We start from the raw sequence: 20,877 nt of genomic DNA, 5'->3' as shown, positions 1-20,877 counted from the left end.
ATCTACAAATACACAATCTTAATATATTTACAGTCTTTTAATTAGCAGCGAAAGAAAGATCGAAAATTTCGAGCAAAATTTTTGAATCCGCAAGCAACGGCGAGAATCACTATATTCCGCGAGCGACGGAAAGAGCGTTTTTAAATATTCGATAACGAAATGAGCGCGTCGGAGACTTTTCGACAAAAGGCCCGGCTCTGATCGCATCAATTTATACTTGAGCCCTTCTCGAAAGATCCAGATTTTTCAAGCACTCGACGGTTGCTGAGATAACGTTTAAAATTTAACGATCTAATATACTTTGTTGTTATTAGATCTTTCGAGAAGGACGAGCGCTGTTTTTAGATTTGCGCGGACAAAGAGATATCTCGTTATCGGCTGCCAGGGGCGCCGAACGAACGGTCGGGCCCTCGACTCTCCTTTTTGTCGAGCACAATTACGAGTCTTAATTAATTAAAAAATTTTTTTTTTTTAATGCTCGATGCGTTTCGAACAATATGCGAGATACGAAAAAATGTTTCAAACAAAAGTTATATGGTTTTAAAGGAGACATAAAATCGTGTCATTAGTTTGACCTTAAATAGTTACTTGTAGGTCACGTGGAGGTCATCCTCAATTTTTTAAATGGAACTGCCTATTTTTTATTACATATTCTTATAGCTTATCTCGAGAACTTTCCAAAACGCTATAATTAAGTTAGTTTTCATTAAGTACTTTCCGAGTTATGAGGCTTGAAATCGTTTCTTAATTTTACATACACCGTAAAATATCTTGTAAAATATTCATTTTTCGATTATCTTACCTCAATACTTTTATGCACAAAATAATGTGAGAAATCGATTGGTGTAAAGAAAACACATAATTGTTTCGAAAGAAAAAATGTAATTTGCAATTAACAATTACATTTTTTTTTTCGAAACAATTATGTGTTTTCTTTACACCAATTGATTCCTCTTATTATTTTGTACATAAAAGTATTAAGGTAAGATAATCGAAAAATGAATATTTCACAAGATATTTTACGGTTTATGTAAAATTAAGAAATGATTTCAAGCCTCATAACTTGGAAAGTACTTACTGAAAACTAACTTAGTTATAGTGTTTTGGAAAGCTCTCGAGATGAGCTATAAGAATATGCAATAAAAAATGGGGAGTTCCATTTGAAAAAAACAACTTGACTTTGAAACAACCCTCAAGATCGCTGTCAAGGTCAAAGTCAAGGTTACCATGAGATGCTCCGTTTGATATCCTATAACTTTTGTATTTGAAGTGTTCCTCCATAACCCTTAGTTTCCAAAATTTTCGGGGGTATCCAGACTTTTTCCTAACCCTGTATATATATATATATATATATATATATATATATATATATATATACAGGGTTAGGAAAAAGTCTGGATACCCCCGAAAATTTTGGAAACTAAGGGTATATATATATATATATATATATATATATATATATATATATATATATATAATATTATTGTAATATTGTAAAATAATACATATGATACATTACAGTTTTATATCATATAGACAATTTATGTTATATTATTTGTTATTTCTTCACATTATATTACTGGATTTAGAAAATTTATCAACTTCGATTAAGTCAAATTGTCGACAGAACTGTAATAGAGCTTGCTGACATAATCTGATAGTAGATTGACAATGGGAACTGAACAGGAGTTATAGCTATTTTTAGTTCCTGCTTGGTTTTTGTTGCCAATCCATCATCAGATTGTACGTAGATCTTTCTCGGATTTTAACACCAATCAGGTTTTGTGAGTAGATGCATAGGTTCTGACAAAAGATTATAAATTTCCCTACTTTACGGGCACAGTTATTATGGACAGTTAATACTAATTTGTTAGCAACTTCTAAATAAACTTATTGTCAATCTGCTAACATATTATACGCATGCTGGCATTTACTTACTGAAATTAATATTTATTTTGTAATAGAAATGAAAACATCAAAATAATATAGGCAGTAATGAGTTCTACGTATCTTTCAAAAGATAACTAAGGTAACAGAATAGATAAACGAATTGTAAACAGATAAGAAATGCAATAAGTTAAAACAGTAAGATGTACAGTAACATAAGAGGAAGGGAGAAATCTAATCTTACGCGAGCCATTAAATCGGGCGTAAACTCACGCTTGTAGTCTAACCAAAGATTGCTGTGAGGAAACTGCGTTAAAAATGTACGCAATCAAAAGATTTATGCTGAACAAACAAAGTTCACGTTTTCAATTGAAATGGTCAAGCTATTATATCAGTGTTAAATTATATCATAGCGAAAACGATATTTATGGATATAAACCGAGTCAACGGAGACATTTTGAAGGTATTTTATTCCTATCAGAATATCGAGAATAATGGATGTTTTATTATTAAATATAATGTAAATATTATATATATATATATATATATATATATATATATATATATATATACAGCTCGATCACGATATTATAGAAGATAATATTAAGATTAGAAAATAAAAATAGATAGTATAAAGTTTAATTAAATTAATATCAAATATCAAGAAATAAAATATACAAATTCTCGTGCTATGACATTTTGCATTCTAAATTTTTCTTACTTCAAAAATATATTCGTAATAAATGAAGCATAATGTTTTGTAGTTAGATTTATTTAATTATATATTTGTGAAATATATTTATGTGTACAGAGTGTAACATATATGTATAAACCTAACATATATGTATAAACCTAACCTAACATATAGGTAAAAAACATATATGTATATGGAGCACATCATTAGATAGACAAGACAGCAATCCAATCTAAATCGAAAAAAGCCATTTTTTGATTTAATCTTTCTTTTCATTTTTATATAATGTTAAAGTTAGCTAACTAGCTCCTGTCTATAGCTTGTCTATAGACGGATTGTCTCGCTACTCTCCGATCCTCCATTCCATTTTCTCTGCTTTCCACTATATAGACAGGCGCTGATTAACTAATATGCTCTATCATGTTTTTTCAATTACATATATTTGAATATAATTATATATAAAGACTGCATTATTTTGAAATATTATTCTAAAAATCAATAACACGAAGAAATTAATAATGAATGATTTATACATAATAAAAATTTACAACTATTTTTATTTGACCATTTGTTTATATAAAATTCATAATATAAATTCATAATATAATTGCTATTTGATTTTTTTTCAGTATCAAAGGAATATCTACATAATCGAGCAAAACAGAGTAATTTTTATAGATTAGTCACCGCGTATAGAATTCATGGACATAAACAAGCTGATATAAATCCAATTTCAATGAGCAAGCCATTTTTATTGCCTGAATTAGAACCGAAAAATTTTAGACTGAATTTAATGGATAAGGTCTGTTTCCGAGGGATCTTATTTACACAACAAGACGAAGGAACAGTAGAAGAAGCCATTCGATTTTTAAACACTACCTACTGTGGTCCTGTTGGAACTGAATTTAGCTATCTTGAGGTAATTTTCAAGTTTAAAAGGATTCCACATGTGCAAAAATTTTGAAAACTTGTCTTTAAAAATTGTGATCAAACTAAAATGCATTTAAAATCGATTAAAAAGATAATCTTTTTCTGCTATAATATTATCGCTTATTATAATGAATTCTTATAAAAATAATTTGGCAAAAAAGTCTATCTATCTATGCAAATCTAGCATTCACCTTTTGTAAAAAATTAATTTTTTTAATACGGAAAATAACATTTCATTTGTAGTTGTTTGTAGTAATAATAATGTAATGTAGTTATTTGTAGTAATTTCATTTGTAAATTTATCCATTAAAAAACACAAAAGTTTTAAAAACTGATTCGTATTTGACATTAAGATATATTAAATCTGCTTGCGTAGTCTTCTTTAGAATCATTTGTAATGTTTTTCGTTTCGTTTGTAGTCGAATTGTTCAAAAGTTATAAACATTTAAACAAATGGCCCTTTGTTAAGATACCTCAAATCCTCTCGCGCGATCCTCTTTAAGATTGTTTGTTGTAGTTAGTTGTTGTTTCCATTTTTTCCGATTGTAGTTGCAAAGAAATTAACCATGTACTCGCTTTAACATTGTTTGTATTTTTTGTATTAACACTAATTTCGATTGTAGTTACTACAAATATAAGCGATTTCAAAGCTGGAATTCGCAGCAGATTGATTCCATATTAACTTTCAAGAAATTATAATCAAAATCAATGCTATTACAAACAATTCTAAGGAGCAAGCATATCTCAATATCGAATCATTTTTAATGGATAAAATTACAAATGAAATTATTATTACTACAAACAATTATTATTACAAACAAAATATTATCATTATCCATATTAAGGAATAAATTTTTTAAGTCAGATGCTAGGTTCATATAAGTAATTTCTTAGAAAAAAAAATACTTCCGACTGCTGCCAACAAAAAGTATATAATAAAAAAAACAAAAATAAACAAAAAATCTAAAATAAAAAATTAATTAAATAAATTAAAAGAAAAATAAGAATAGAACGAAAAACGTAAGTAAAAAAACAAAATGTAAAAAATATAATTGTGAAATAATAATAAATAAAAAGAAAAGTATAAAATAAAAAACAAATAATTTAAAATAATAAAAAAAATTAATTAAACAAAATCCAAATAACCTTCAAAAAGTGTGAAATAATATTTTACAAATTATTACTAAATATTACAAATTATTATTAAATATTTAAAATAAATTATTACATAAATATTATATTAAAAAAAATTATACATGTATGTGAAGTAATAGTTATTAAATATCAAATAAGATTTAAGACAAAGAAGGAAAGAGACAGAGGGAGAGTATCACATAAATAAGAAATTGCATAAATAAGTTATTGTTTATTATTTCAATTTATTCTTATTTGAATTTTTATTTTTTCCACATATTTAACGCAACATGATTTACAAGATTGAAAATTTTAGAATGAAATAGTACTAACATATCACTTTGTCATATTGTTATTATTATTAATTCCACATTTTACAAGAGCAGTCGGGAGACGCCGCGTTATGCCCGTATCACACTAGCGGCTCGCGACTGCGACTGCGATTGCGATTGCGACTCAAAACAAATAGATGGAAAGCTAAATGGCAGTCGTCAGTCGCAATCGCTGATCATTGTTTTCTGATTGGTTCAGACAGAATCGCAATCGCAGACGCAATCACAGTCGCAGTCGCGAGCCGCTAGTGATAACGCGGCGTCTCTTGACTGCTCTTGTAAAATGTGGAATTAATAATAATAACAATATAACAAAGTGATTTGTTAGTACTATTTAATTCTAAAATTTTCCACCTTGTAAATCATGTTGCGTTAAATATGTGGAAAAAATAAAAATTCAAATAAGAATAAATTGAAATAATAAACAATAACTTATTTATGCAATTTCTTATTTATGTGATACTCTCTCTCTGTCTCTTTCCTTCTTTGTCTTAAATCTTATTTGATATTTAATAACTGTTACTTCACATACATGTATAATTCTTTTTAATATAATATTTATGTAATAATTTATTTTAAATATTTAATAATAATTTGTAATATTTAGTAATAATTTGTAAAATATTATTTCACACTTTTTGAAGGTTATTTGGATTTTGTTTAATTAATTTTTTTTATTTTAAATTATTTGTTTTTTATTTTATACTTTTCTTTTTATTTATTATTATTTCACAATTATATTTTTTACATTTTGTTTTTTTACTTACGTTTTTCGTTCTATTCTTATTTTTCTTTTAATTTATTTAATTAATTTTTTATTTTAGATTTTTTGTTTATTTTTGTTTTTTTTTATTATATACTTTTTGTTGGCAGCAGTCGGAAGTATTTTTTTTCTAAAAAACTTTTTATTTCATTCTTTTAAAAGCTGTAGAGCCAAAAATACAACGCGTTAATGCCAATGCATTATACAATTATAAGAGTTTTAAATATGTATAATACACAAAAGCTAATAATACCCGCGTTCAGCAGAACAATTGCTTAATTTATCTTTTTTTATTTATTTATTTTTTATTATTTTTATTTAACTTATTTAATTAAATTTATTTTTTATTTCAGATTTTTTGTTTATTTCTGTTTTCTATTTTATATTTATTATTATTACTTTTATTTATTATTACTTATTTATTATTACTTTATTACATATTTACTTTTATTGATTTTTTATTTTACAATTTTTTAAATATACATGTAATTATGTATTATTTATTTATTTATTAAAATTAGTAATACTACACTAATAAGGATAACTATATACATTTATATGTAATATTATATATAAAATATATATGTGAATAATTTTTTATAGTCATAATTATGGCAATGTAAATTTATATATTTATCTGCGTAGCCAAAATTATAGCTACATAGATTTAAATTTTTATTTTTACTATTTTTATTATTATTATTAATACTTTGTTTTCTGTCTCTCTGTCTCTCTCTTTCTTTTCTTCTATCGTATTATATTATGTCAATTAAAGATTAGAACAGAAATTGAAAAAATATAGGATACATTGGAGTTGCATGGTAAATATATGTGATTTAGTGTATATCCCTTATTATTGTATAATATCCCTTATTATTAATATCCCTTATTATTGTATAATTTCTTATTATTATATATTCTGTATGTTATATGATAATAATAATCAAGACTTTTGCATATGTGTAGAATAAACATGTGTAGAATGTGTAGAAGAAACATGAAGACAAAAACAAGAATGGCAACATGGTTGCGTTACACTCAAAATATGTATACAGCCAGCAATGTTGCGCCTTATTATCTGTGAAGCAGAGAACAGGACTCAACATTGAATGTATATAGTTATCAACAAAATAAACAATATTAAGATTGTAATCATAAGTAAAAAGAAGAATGTAACATGGTTGCGTTATATATTGGCAGCATGATTGCACTGTATGGTTGCGTTACATATTGGCAGCATGATTGCACTGTATTTAAAATGTATCTTCTTTCTTCTTGATATCTTTCTCCTATTCTTCACTCTTGCTTATGATTACAATCTTGATATTTTATTAAATTTGTTGATGAGGCTATTCAACGTTGATTGAATAAGGCGCAACATTGCTGCCAGTATGCACATTTTGAGTGCGGCGCAACCATGCTGCCATTCTTCTTTTTTGTCCTTATGTTTCTTCTACATATTCTACAGATGTTTGTTCTACACATATGTAAAAATTTTGATTATTATTATCATATAACATATAATATACAGAATTTATAATAAGAGATATATATATATTAAATCATATACATATATTTACCACGCAACTCTAATGTATCCTAGAGTTTTCCAATTTCTGCTCAAATCTTTAATTAATATAATATAATAATAATAGAAAAAAAGAGAGAGAGAGAAAAGAGAAATAATAATAATGTAATAACCTATTATTCCCGCGTGACAGATTACGTCTAACCTATTGCGCCTGTTCTTTTTAGCTGCACTGCTGCACTAGTGCAATTAGTTCGAGTGAAAGAAGGTATGTTTGGGTCTGTTCTTTTTAGCTGCATTGTTACACTAGTGCAATAAGTTAGGAAGAGACAAACATATGGCGTTTTCGATTTATCGGGTTTGACCCGACCCGGGGTAGTTTACTAGACGTTATTGACCAATCACAGCCATTCTTCTGAAGAATGGAACCATACATTCTTCAGAAGAATGGCTGTGATTGGTCAATAACGTCTAGTAAACTACCCCAGGTCGGGTCAAACCCGATAAATCGAAAACGCCAATACTTTCTTTCACTCTAACTAATTGCACTAGTGCAGCAGTGCAGCTAAAAAGAACAGGCCCTTTGTCTCTTTCCAACTTATTGCACTAGTGCAGCAGTGCAGCTAATAAAAAGAACAGACCCATTATCACTTCTTAAGGGCTCGTTTCCACTGAGCGCGTCACGCGTCGCGTCACCAGCGTGAGCCAATCAAAACATCCCATTGTAATAACATGTTTTCCGTGTTATTACAATGGGATGTTTTGATTGGCTCACGCTGGTTGACGCGACGCGTGACGCGCTCAGTGGGAACGAGCCCTAAGTCCACTTGTAAGTTACTAATATTCCCTATACGGATGCTTAGAATGAATCTCATTGGTGAATCATTTTTGCTTCTTAGATTCACTCGCAGCCAATGAGAGAACGTATAGACGAAATAATATTGTTTTTTCGCTTTTTATTAATAGAATAAATAACGATAATTATATATTTGAAACCTTCCTTGATTAAAAAGAAACTGATGTGCAAAAGATGATATCGATCTACGTTATAGTTATCGAGAATACGGCGGACAATCAATCCGAGCTCGGTGAAACGCATACTCCCTCCGTCTTTTTGCCAACAGGTTGGCAGCAGTCGGGAGTAAAAAAGGTAGATATGTAATCAAATATTATATATACTACTAAATATTATATATATATATATATATATATATATATATATATATAAATAATATTTAGTAGTATATATAATATTTGATTACATACCCAGTTAGCCAAGTCTGCTCGAACAGATTTCGCCAAGTACTTGCTAAAAATTGTTGTCAGCAAAAAGACTACAATTTTGCTACAAGAGTTGTTATTACCTGATTAAGCTGGCAGATTGGCGGCAAAAATCGAGCAAAGCTTGCTGACAAAATTCGACAACAAATTGGGGGCAAAAAGCAAGCGAAGCTTGCTGCATTACTTGACGTCAAATTGGCAGCAAAAACCAAGCAAGATCTGCGCGCACAAAATTTGACGTCAAGTTGGCGGCAAAACCCGAGCAAAATCTGTGCAGGAAAGTCTGATGACAAATTGTCAGCAAAAAGCAAGCAAGATCTGCGCGCATAATTTGACGGCAGATTGGTGGCAGAAACCGAGCAGAACCTGCATAATCGGTATTTAACTGCCTTGATTCAATAGTTCCTTCGCTTTCCGCTACGCGATGCACGCTTTCTTGCAATCAAATTTCTGTTAGAAGTAGATATAAAGCCTGCTAGTGACTATTAATAAAATATCAAAAGTATATTTCTATTGGTTTAATTTTTGATATCTCATACAAGCCTAATATGAGAATATTAAACTGATTAGAATCAACAGGATAAATGGAAAATTATTCTATTTGAAGCATAAAGCAAGAGTTTAATTATCATATAAATTATGTCTCAATTTTATAAATTAAATTTAATTATTTTCACAATTTACTTTATTATTAATTTAATTAAGTTGAAAGAGAATTTGCTACGTGAGATATAACTACGATATAACATTACATTTCATAGTTATTTATGAAGAGAAAATTATAATTTACCAATAAAACTTATTCTGTAATATTAAATTTTATTGCACTTTGGTCAAAAACAGATCATGCTCGGTTACTACCGTCAATATGCTGTCAGATTGCGCGCGCCCAGATCTTGCTCGGTTTTTGCCGACAATTTGACGTCAACATGTCAGCAAGCTTTGCTCGGGTTTCGTCACCAATTTGCTGTCAGGTTATGTCAGCAAGGTTTGCTAGCAAAACACGAGCTTAATGGGGACACAGATGGCTATGAATTTGGTGTGGAATTTTGATTAAATTTGCTGCCAATTTGCACGCAATTTGTTAACATTTTGCTTACTGGGTATCTACCTTTAAAATATTACCTTAAATTATACCTTAAATATTATATAAATATATATATATATATACATATATACAGGGTGTTGAAAAAAAAGGGTCACATATTTTGATAGCAGGTAGTATTGATCAAAACAAGAAGAAAAGGTCTAATTAACATGGGTCCTAAGACTAATATCTTCAAAGATACAAGCTATTTTGTTATTTGAGCTCTTTATCATTTTCTTATTAGTCGTGTCATTTTTAGAATGTAATGAACAAAGGAGTAGGGGAGAAAATTGGCGTGTCGGCAAATTTTTGACCAGCCAGGTGTATTTGAAAGAGTGCGTGATTCTCTAAGACGTAGGGCTGAAAGATGCGTGAGAGTGAATGGCAATCACATAGAGCACTTCTTCTAATGCTGAGTCAGCATTAAAATTTTTTGTTTTTTGTAAAAAAAGAGTTTTTATTTTGTTATCATACATTCAGTTCCTTTACTTCAGTTTTTTTATGGAAGATAAATGATTACATTTCATATTAAAATAAAAATTGTTTCTTTATCTCTCTTTGTTTATTTTTTATTTTTTAAGGTACCTAGAAAAAAGATATCCCCATTGTACCCCACTCTCCCCTACTCCTTGGTTCATTACATTCTAAAGATGACTAATAAGAAAATGACAAAGAGCTCAAATAACAAAATAGCTTGTATCTTTGAAGATATTAGTCTTAGGACCCATGTTAATTAGACCTTTTCTTCTTGTTTTGATCAATACTACCTGCTATCAAAATATGTGACCCTTTTTTTTCAACAACCTGTATATATATACAGGGTGTCCTAGACCACCCGTACACCCCTTTTCTTTCAAAAACTAAGCATTTTAGAGAAAAACGTTTTCGACAAAAATTGTATGGTTTTGAGGGGAACATAAGATGGTGTCATTGGTTTGACCTTGGATGGCATCGTTAAGGTGAGGTCAAGGACATCTTTAATTTCTTAAATGGAACCACCTATTTTTATTGCATATTCTTATAGCTTATGTCGAGAGCTTTCCAAAACACTATAATAAAGTATTTTTTCATCAAGTACTTCTCGAGTTATAAGGCTTGAAATAATTTCTTAATTTTACATAAACCATAAAATATCTAGTAAAATATTCATTTTTCGATTATCTTACCTTAATACTTTTATGTACAAAATAATGAGAGGAATCGATTGGTGTAAAGAAAACACAAAATTGTTTCGAAAAAAAAATGTAATTTGCAATTAACAATTACATTTTTTTTTTCGAAACAATTATGTGTTTTTCTTTACATCAATTGATTCCTCTCATTATTTTGTACGTAAAATTATTAAGGTAAGATAATCGAAAAATGAATATTTTATAAGATATTTTACGGTTTATGTAAAATTAAGAAATTATTTCAAGCCTCATAACTCAAAAAGTACTTAACGAAAAGGTACTTAATTATAGTGTTTTGGAAAGCTCTCGAGATAAGCTACAAGAATATGCAATGACAAATAGTAGGTTCCATTTAAGAAATTGAAGGTGACCTTCAAATGACTCTTCAAGGTCAAACCAATGGTACCGTCTTATGGCCCCCTCGAAACCAAACAACTTTTGTCTGAAACATTTTTCTCTCCCGGGCTTGGTTTTCGAGATATTCGACTGGATGTATTAAAATGGGCCACCCTGTATAATATTTGATTACATATCTACCTTTTTTATCTATATGAATCTAGCATCTGACTTTTAAAAAATTTATTCCTTAATATGGATAATGATAATATTTTGTTTGTAATAATAATTGTTTGTAGTAATAATAATTTCATTTGTAATTTTATTCATTAAAAATGATTCGATATTGAGATATGCTTGCTCCTTAGAATTGTTTGTAATAGCATTGATTTTGATTATAATTTCTTGAAAGTTAACATGGAATCAATCTGCTGCGAATTCCAGCTTTGAAATCGCTTATATTTGTAGTAACTACAATCGAAATTAGTGTTAATACAAAAAATACAAACAATGTTAAAGCGAGTACATGGTTTATAGTTAATTTCTTTGCAATTACAATCGAAAAAAATGGAAACAACAACTAACTACAACAAACAATCTTAAAGAGGATATATATATATATATATATACTGGGTGTTAAAAAAGTCTGGACACGGTCGAATATCTCGATAAGGAAGAGTTTTATTAGAAAGTGTTTCAGACAAAAGTTGTATGGCTTCGAGGGGGACATAACATGGTACCATTGGTTTGACCTTGAAGAGTTATTTAAAGGTCACGTGAAGGTCACCTTCAACTTTTTAAATGGGATACCCTATGCTTTTGCATATTCTTGTAGCTCATCTCGAGAACTTTCCAAAACACTATAATTAAGTTAGTTTTCGTTAAGTACTTTCCGAGTTATGAGGCTTGAAATCATTTCTTAATTTTACATAAACAATAAAATATCTAGTAAAATGTTCATTTTTCGATTATCTTATCTTAATACTTTTATGTACAAAATAATGAGAGGAATCAATTGGTGTAAAGAAAAAACATAGTTGTTTCGAAGAAAAAATATGTAATTTGCAATTAAAGATTACATATTTTTTCTTAAAAATAACTATGTATTTTCTTTACACCAATTGATTCCTCTCATTATTTTGTACATAAAAGTATTAAGGTAAGATAATCGAATAATGAATATTTTACAAAATATTTTACGGTTAAGACTTTTAACATCCAGTATATATAGGGTGACTATTGGGTTTGTGTGTGTTGGAAGTAAACGATTACTTTGCAACAAGTAAGCCAAACAAAATGAATAAAACGCCATTTTGTAGAAGAAATTTGTTATTTTTATTACTATACGTATGAAAAAAATATATATTTTAAAAATTTAAATCACATATTATAAGAAAGGGATAAAAATTTGTTTGCGCGCATGAACTAATAGTATACATTTTCAAAGTGTTGTCCATCAAGATCGACACAAAATTGCAACCACTTTCGATAACTTTGGAATACATTATCAAATATGTTTATAGAAATGTTTCGAGTGCATTTTTGATTGTTATCTATCAATTCTTCGATGAGAGGAACGGCAATTGATACATTCGAATTTTTTTTCTCCAAACCGGTAATTTTGCTTATTAATATACTCATTGAATTAAAAATGAGCTTCATCTGTAAAAATAATCTGTTTCTCATCGAGTTTTTTATTTTTAAACATGTCAATTATCACTTTGTAAAATTGAACTCGTTTTTTTAATAGTTTTCGTTAGTAATTGATGTGTAACGATTTTATAAGGATATAGTTTGATAACGATTTTTCACAATCTTTCGGAGAGTTTCTCGCTTTAAATTCATGACCTGAACAGCTTTACGAATAAAGAAATTTGGATTTTCTTTGAAGTATTCTCTGAAATATTCTCATCATTAACTATTTCGTCCGTTGTAACGATACAAGATGAGTCGGGTAAATCATGTCTACGATCTTTCAAAGTACCATACATTCGAAAATTATCCTGCGAAAAAATATTGAAAAATAAAATTTCAGATTATTAACATAATGTGTAGGATAGATTAGATTATGGCACGATTTTAGGGAGAAAACATATCTTCTGAGTATAATTTTACTCGAAACTTTTTTAGATTCATATTTGATCAGAAGATTGATATTTGAACAGAATCCACAACACGCCTCAGTACAGATTTTGCCTCTACTGTAGAAGCACTCGATGAAAAATACCTTTTCTTCGATTCTTAACGCATTCATCGTGACGCTTATAAATTGGCTTCTACAATGGCTCAAATGAAAATGACAGGTCTCAGATACCGGACACTAATTGATTAAATGATCGTCGAAATCAAGAAGAAAAAATATAATCGTTCATTTTTAATGCAATCCCAATGGTCACTCTGTATATATTATATTATCATTTCTTCTTTTTATTACTTTTCCTGTACATAGAAATCTCAATAGAAATTTTTCAAGAGAAAGAAATTATGCATATTTCATACATAATTATATATTAATAATTAGGAATTTGGGTCAAATAAGTAAATAAAAATAAGGCTGAACTTCCGAAAACGACCCACGCTCGATTGCAATGAATTTTTGTAGAAACACTATAAATGGTGTTAAATGAATGTCTTTAAAGGATTTTTACCGATTTTTGCTAAAAACATTTAAATAAGGGGGGCGGAACCCACTGTATCCACGTATACATTTTTCCACGCGAAGTGAGGTTCCACATAGGTTTACAACTTTCCACGCGAAGCAAGGTGCAACCTGAACCTATGTGTCTAGTTTTTTGATAGTGAAGCTCCCCGCAGAGGGGCGAAACCCACTGTGTCCACGCATATACTTTTCCACGCGAAGCAAGTCTCACATATGTTATCAAGATCATCACTCTTAGTAATGTTGTGAAGATTTTAGTCGGCGGTCATTGTTTATTAAAAAGATATAAACAAAATAAGTTCATTAATACATTTATCGAAAGAAAAGTTAATTGTTGCATAATTTCACATAGATTTGTAACTTTCTACGCAAAGTGAAGTGTATCCCGCATCACAAACACGGGTTGGGTTAGATTATATCTTCTAAAAGTGGAGCCCCCCCGCAGGGGGGCAGAACATACTATACCTACGCATGTACTTTCTAAGATGAAGCAAAATTTACTCTTAATGGAGGTCAAGATTAAGTGAACTTTGCTTCATCTTAGAAAGTACATGCGTGGACAGTGTGTTCCGCCCCCCTGCGGGGTGCTCCACTTTCAGAAGATATAACCTAACCCAACCCGTGTTTGTGATGCGGGATACACTTCACTTACGTATAACATTTTTCGCGCACAAATAATTAATAACTCATCATATTTTGTTGTTAAAGCGAGAAACTCGTAGAACTTCATGTTAACTGTACAACAATCTGTCTTGTACTAACTCACCTTTTCTTAAATATTTTTAAGGTCATAAGAAATATTAAAAACATAGAAGCCTATCATTGTTCCACTATCTGATTTCAATATAAAAAAAGGTAAACAACGTTAAACGACAACATAGTTTGTACACGATATCATAAAATTACATATTATTCATTAGACATTTTTTGTTTTTAACTTTTTAATAAACAATGACTGCCGACTAAAACCTTTACAACATTACTCAGAGTGATGATCTTGATAACATATGTGAGAATTATTGAAATCGGGAGGTGGTCCGTATAAGTAAATAATTACCAAATATTTTTAGCATTAAATGTTTGTATCGGTAAAAATCCGCTTAAGGACATTCATTTGACATCATTTACAGTATTTCTATAAAAATTTGTGACAATCGAGCGTGGGTCGTTTTCGGAAGTTTATAAAATAAAATCAAAATTGGCATAAAAGCCACAGCGCAGTAGTGAGGGCACAGGGGAAGAAACAACACTTCCTTCTTATTGATTTTTGTTTATTTCAAATCTAAATACTACATAAATAACAAACGTTTCGGATCGTCTTCGATCCTTCGTCAGCGCGATTAATAATATAAAAAACAAACTATTGCATTGTAAAAAAGGGAGGAAAGTTTATCTCCTCCTCGACGCGTGGGTGATGCGAAACTGCATCGCGCGGAGATCTAGCAAGCCTGCTGCTTCCAAAAGTTCATCAAATGTATTAAAATTTGCCGTGTAGAATCGCAGCAGATCTAATAAATCGAGTAAAAAATTTCCGATATTATATGTGAATTCTTTTTTATGTTTAAAATTGATCATTGGAAGCATAACTCACTGTGTGAGAGAGAATGTGCACGCACATACGCACACACACACTGATTGCTACACTCATCGCATATAGCAATCAGCTGATCGCGGCGAGCGCCCCACGTAATCGCCTATATCGCGCCCTGCCTACCTCTCGTACTCGTTCCGTAATTAGTTAACTATTTTAATTTATTAATTAGTTTAATATATTAATTTTAATTAATTTTAATATATTAATTAGTTAACTATTTTTCTTTATAGTTTAAAAACTAAGCTGCGGGCAAAATTTTGCAAGAGGAAAAATCGTCTTAGAATTCATTCAAGAATTTGATATTCAGAATTGATGTTCAGAATCACCCTGTATATACGAGGGTGGGGTGATAAATTTCCGGCCTGATAAAGAAAAAAACAGTTTTTTTGATTTTTTTTGATTTTATTTTTCAACATAATCTCCACAAAGACTAATACGTTTTTCATAACGCAGTTGCATTTTTCTAATGCAGTGATACCAACTTTATAGTGCGATTCGTCGAGCTCCTCAAAATACCCATTTACAGCGTTAATGACTTCCTCGTTGCTCTTAAATTTTTTTCCACCGAGCCATGTTTTGAGGTTAGGGAATAGATGATAGTCACTGGGTGCTAAATCTGGCGAATAAGACGGTTGGGGAAGCAATTCGAACTTTAATTCGTTGATTTTAGCCCTCGCGACGACTGACGAATGTGCTGGTGCATTGTCATGGTGAAACAAGATTTTTTTTTTCGCCAGATGTGGTCGTTTTCTTTTTACTTCGTCACTCAAACGTTGCAATAAGTTTGCGTAGTATTCACCATTGATAGTTTTACTCTTTTGAAGGTAATCAATAAAGATAATTCCTCTTGTATCCCAGAAAACAGTCGCCATAACCTTATTCGCTGACAAAATTGTTTTGCCTTTTTGGGGTTGGTTCACCCGATCCTGTCCATTATTTTGACTGTTGTTTACTTTCAGGAGTGTAGTGGTGCACCCAAGTCTCATCAACAGTTATGAATCGACGCAAAAATTCGCTGGGATTCCGCTTGTACAGTACCAAATTCTCAGTTGAAACAATCTTCCGGCGCAACTTTTGATCAAGCGTTACCAAACGCGGCACCCACTTAGCGCAAAGCTTCTCCATGCCCAAATAATTATATAAAATATTGCGTACACGTTCAGTTGACATTTTAACAGTTTCAGCTATCTCAGTCACATTTAATCTGCGGTCCTCCAGCACCATTTTATGGATTTCTTGTATCATTTGGGAATTGTGACCTCAACGGGGCATCCGGAGCGTGGTTCGTCATCAGTGATTTTGCGACCTTTCTTAAATTCAGAAACCCACTGTTTTATCGTTGAATATGATGGAGAAGAGTCTTTTAGTGTTGAATCCATTTCCTGTTTGATTTCAAGCGGCGTTAAACCTTTCAAATAGAAATATTTTATAACCGCACGCTTTTCTAATTTTTCCATTTTCACGAAAATAACAAGGGCGTCTTCTTCAATAGGCTGCCAAACGTATACTAATAGAGCTACTGCTATGAAATTTGATATACAAGCTAGTAAAGTATAGTACTATTAAGGCTCTATAAATATGAGTATTCTCGTTCCGCCATTTTTCTTCGAACTAGCATGAAAGGTTAGGTATGTTTCCATATATGTCAATACGCATTGATTGTACATACATACGCCTTTCGATCTCGCGATTAATCTAAAAATTAATTTTAAATATCGATTCTGTTAAACTGAAAATAGGTCTTAATTGATTCTTAATTAATTAGACATGTGTTCTTAAACACGCAAGTAGAAAGTGTCATATTTTTCGTAAATCAACATATCGTGTCTCCGTTTCATTGCACGTTTTTGAAGCAACACATATTTGGAACAATTTCAAGAATTAAAGGCATGTTATTTAAATAATACTCATCGCAAAAATTGTCTTTATGTTGCAGTTTTTGTCATATTTTCACATATTTGTATTTTTAAGTTAAGTTTTGGCTATTTGTAAAATGTCAACTGAGGGCAATCAAAAAATCCAAGCACGTCGCATTCTGGAGCAAGCCTTGAGTTTCCATTTCCAAATGTAGAGGTACCGATTTTATCTTATTTGGTTTGTGCTTATAACCTCGAGACTGTAAAGGTTATTGACATTTGACGTATACAAAACATACCTAACCTTTCATGCTAGTTCGAAGAAAAATGGCGGAACGAGAATACCTACTTTTCTAGTGCTCTAGTACTATAGAATGCCAGTACGAAATTAGACCTACAGGCGCTATCTATGTGTCAGGTTGGAAACTTATCACTCCACCCTCGTATAATTATACAGGGTGTCGTGAATTTAAATGTCAAAAATCTCGGGTGTGTGTGGGGATCGATAAATTAAGAAAAAAAAGTTTGGTAATTATTTACATATAGAGACTATTTTTTGATTTCAATAATTCTCATATATTCTATCAAGGTCATTACTTTGGATATTGTGAAGGTTAATCGGCGATCGTTATTTATTAAAAAGTTATAAACAAAAACATTAGCACAAGATGGTATGGATTAGACGTTGCTTCGCATAGAAAATTGAAAATCCATATGGAATCGTATGTACATACAATAATAAAATCAATGAGTATAATTAAATAAATGCGTAGACGGGGAAGGGGCTCTGCCCCACGCGTTTTCTATGAATCATTATATCATCTTTTTTCAAGTATTTTCAAAATAATAAAAAATATCAATAACAGAAGTCAATCATTGTTTCACTAGCTGATTTTGGTATAAGAAAGATAAATAACGTCAATCGGAAACATACAGGGTGTCCCAAAAGTCCCGGAACGGTCGAATATTTCATAAACTATGCACTTTAGAAAGAAATGTTTCAAACAAAAGTTGTATGGCCTGAAGGGGGCCATCAGATGGTGGCAATGATTTGACCTTGGAGAGTCATTTGAAGGTCACGTGAAGGTCACCGTTAATTTCTTAAATGGAACCCCTATTTTTTATTGCATATTCTTATAGCTTATCTCGAGGGCTTTCCAAAACACTATAATAAAATATTTTTCCCTCAAGTACTTTTTGAGTTATAAGGTTTGAAATCATTTCTTAATTTTACATAAACCGTAAAATATCTTGTAAAATATTCATTTTTCGATTATCTTACCTTAATACTTTTATTATTACAAAATAATGAGAGGAATCAATTGGTGTAAAGAAAACACATAGTTATTTTTAAGAAAAAATATGTAATTGTTAATTGCAAATTACATATTTTTTCTTCGAAACAACTATGTGTTTTCTTTATACCAATTGATTCCTCTCATTATTTTGTACATACAAGTATTAAGATAAGATAATCGAAAAATGAATATTTTACACGATATTTTACGGTTTATGTAAAATTAAGAAATGATTTCAAGCCTTATAACTCAAAAAGCACTTGAGGGAAAAATATTTTATTATAGTGTTTTGGAAAGTCCTCGAGATAAGCTACAAGAATATGTAATAAAAAATAGGGGGTTCCATTTAAGAAATTGACGGTGACCTTCACGTGACCTTCAAATGACTCTCCAAGATCAAATCATTGCCACCATCTGATGGCCCAATTTAAGCCATACAATTTTTGTCTGAAACATTTCTTTTTAAAGTGCATAGTTTATGAAATATTCGACCGTTCCGGGACTTTTGGGACACCCTGTATAATCTGTATTTGTCAAAAAATTACTTTAGTAGCACTTTATCGCAGCAATATAATGGCTAACAATATACATATATCAAATATATTATATTGGACATAGATTAATTTGCCAATTTTGGTTTAATGTTGCAAATAAACACGGCCTCTTTTTGAGCTAATATTGAATTGTAATATTGGACAAATATATTACTATCTTTAAAATTCGCTAATTATACAATTTTTTTACATTGGATATCCAGATAGCAAGCCCACGTCACTTTGATGTTATATCTTATTGTTAGTCATTTTCTGATTACACAGGCCTGCGAAATTTTAAGTTTGGTTAATTACAAAAAGCAGAGTAGGTGAATCTGATTTTTTGACGCTAAAAACGAGTTTGGTCGCAGAATTTCTCCAGCACGTCAGGTTTTTGAGTAATTTGTGGTTAAATAGTCCAAAAATGGCTATTTCCGCAAATTTAATGAATTTATTGTGGAAGAATTTAATTTTCTGATATATTTTTGCCAATGGCATCGTATAGTATTAGTCTTCATCTTTCAAATCCATTTTCAATTGCTATCGCACGATTTTTTTCGCTGATATACAAGTTGAGAATACAGCATGAGACTAGTCATGCATAGTGATCCAATAAGCCATTTCAATTCAACCATGTACTTCTCTGTCTTATCACAAATAAAAATTTGGATAAAAACATAAATTTTTGAACGTGCCTTGTCATTTTTTAGAATTAAAAATGGCGCATTTAATATGGCGGACAGAATCAATAAAAAGGTATAAAATTTAGAAAAATTTAACAAAATGTGTACAACTGAATAACTGTATTAGTTATATTCTTACAGGACTTTTTTGTACAACCGAATCTGACATATGTAAGCTTTTCAAATTTCAAGATGGATGATCAAGATGGATTTCAAGATGGTGGACTTGTCATATTGAGGTCTATGTAAATTTTTTTTAACGTAAATTTTCTTGTAACTTCATACTTGTATATCTCGTGTCAGTGAAAAAAAATCGTGCAGCGACAATCGAAAATGGATTTGAAAGGTGAAAACTTGTACTATACGGTGCCATTGGCAAAAATATTTCGGGAAATTAAATTCTTCCACAATAAATTCATGAAACTTGCCGAAATAGCCATTTTTGGGCTATTTAACTATAAATTACTCGAAAACCTGACATGCTGGGGAAATTTTGCGGCCAGATTCGTTTTCAGCGTCAAAAAATCTATTGGATTCACCTACTCTGCTTTTTGTAACTAATCCTCGCAGGACTGTGTTATTATTGGCGACACTAATTGACATCTTTAAGCTGTGAAGATAACGGTCTAATGACATAGACGATTGATGTCACGACAAGTACCATTTTGTTTCATGACCTGTTTTTTTTATAAATATCATGATGATAAATTTAATACTTCAATAAATCTAATACTTTTAATATTTTCCCAAACAGCACGAAGTCGACTGTTAGTTGACTGTCAGTCGGTAGAAAAAGTCTAAAGTCAACTTCAAAGTTAGACTGAATGTCAACTTAAAGTTGACTAACAGCCGACAAATGACTCGACTATAGTCGACTGTCAGTCAGCTAATAAGTCGACTTAAAAGTCAACTTTATGGTGATTATAAGTCAATTTAATGTCATGTCCAATAACTACTAAATTTTTATTTTAATGTCATTTCTCAAAAACTTGATCGATTTAATTCCCAACGGAAAATAATTGGTATTAGATATCCACTAGATACTCTTCATAAGCTTAAGGATATGCACGAATATATGAAAAATAGCTATTATAGATGCTGTAGATATCC

At 30.4% G+C, this 20,877-nt stretch overlaps 1 protein-coding gene across 3 annotated transcripts in view; it reads left to right on the top strand.

Moving 5' to 3' along the window:
- The first annotated feature begins 1,854 nt into the window (after window positions 1-1,854).
- Window positions 1,855-20,877, top strand: part of LOC145975617 (2-oxoadipate dehydrogenase complex component E1) — a 330,754-nt gene continuing 311,731 nt past the window's right edge. The window contains exons 1-2 of one of the 3 annotated variants that reach the window (XM_083106212.1): window positions 1,855-2,350; window positions 3,211-3,500. In XM_083106212.1, coding sequence (XP_082962338.1) covers window positions 2,206-2,350; window positions 3,211-3,500 — 435 coding nt within the window. In that variant the 5' untranslated portion in view covers window positions 1,855-2,205. Of the gene's footprint in view, window positions 2,351-3,210; window positions 3,501-15,647; window positions 17,471-17,610; window positions 17,782-20,877 lie in introns of those variants that run through there. The other 2 variants (XM_083106211.1, XM_083106214.1) reach the window with 2 other exon arrangements.

Source organism: Camponotus vicinus, unplaced genomic scaffold (genome assembly GCF_025532165.1).
Source record: "Camponotus vicinus isolate PSW18456_S1 unplaced genomic scaffold, iyCamVici1.0 SCAF_8, whole genome shotgun sequence".
NCBI lineage: Eukaryota > Metazoa > Arthropoda > Insecta > Hymenoptera > Formicidae > Camponotus > Camponotus vicinus.
This window is presented reverse-complemented; position numbering and strand designations above follow the sequence as displayed.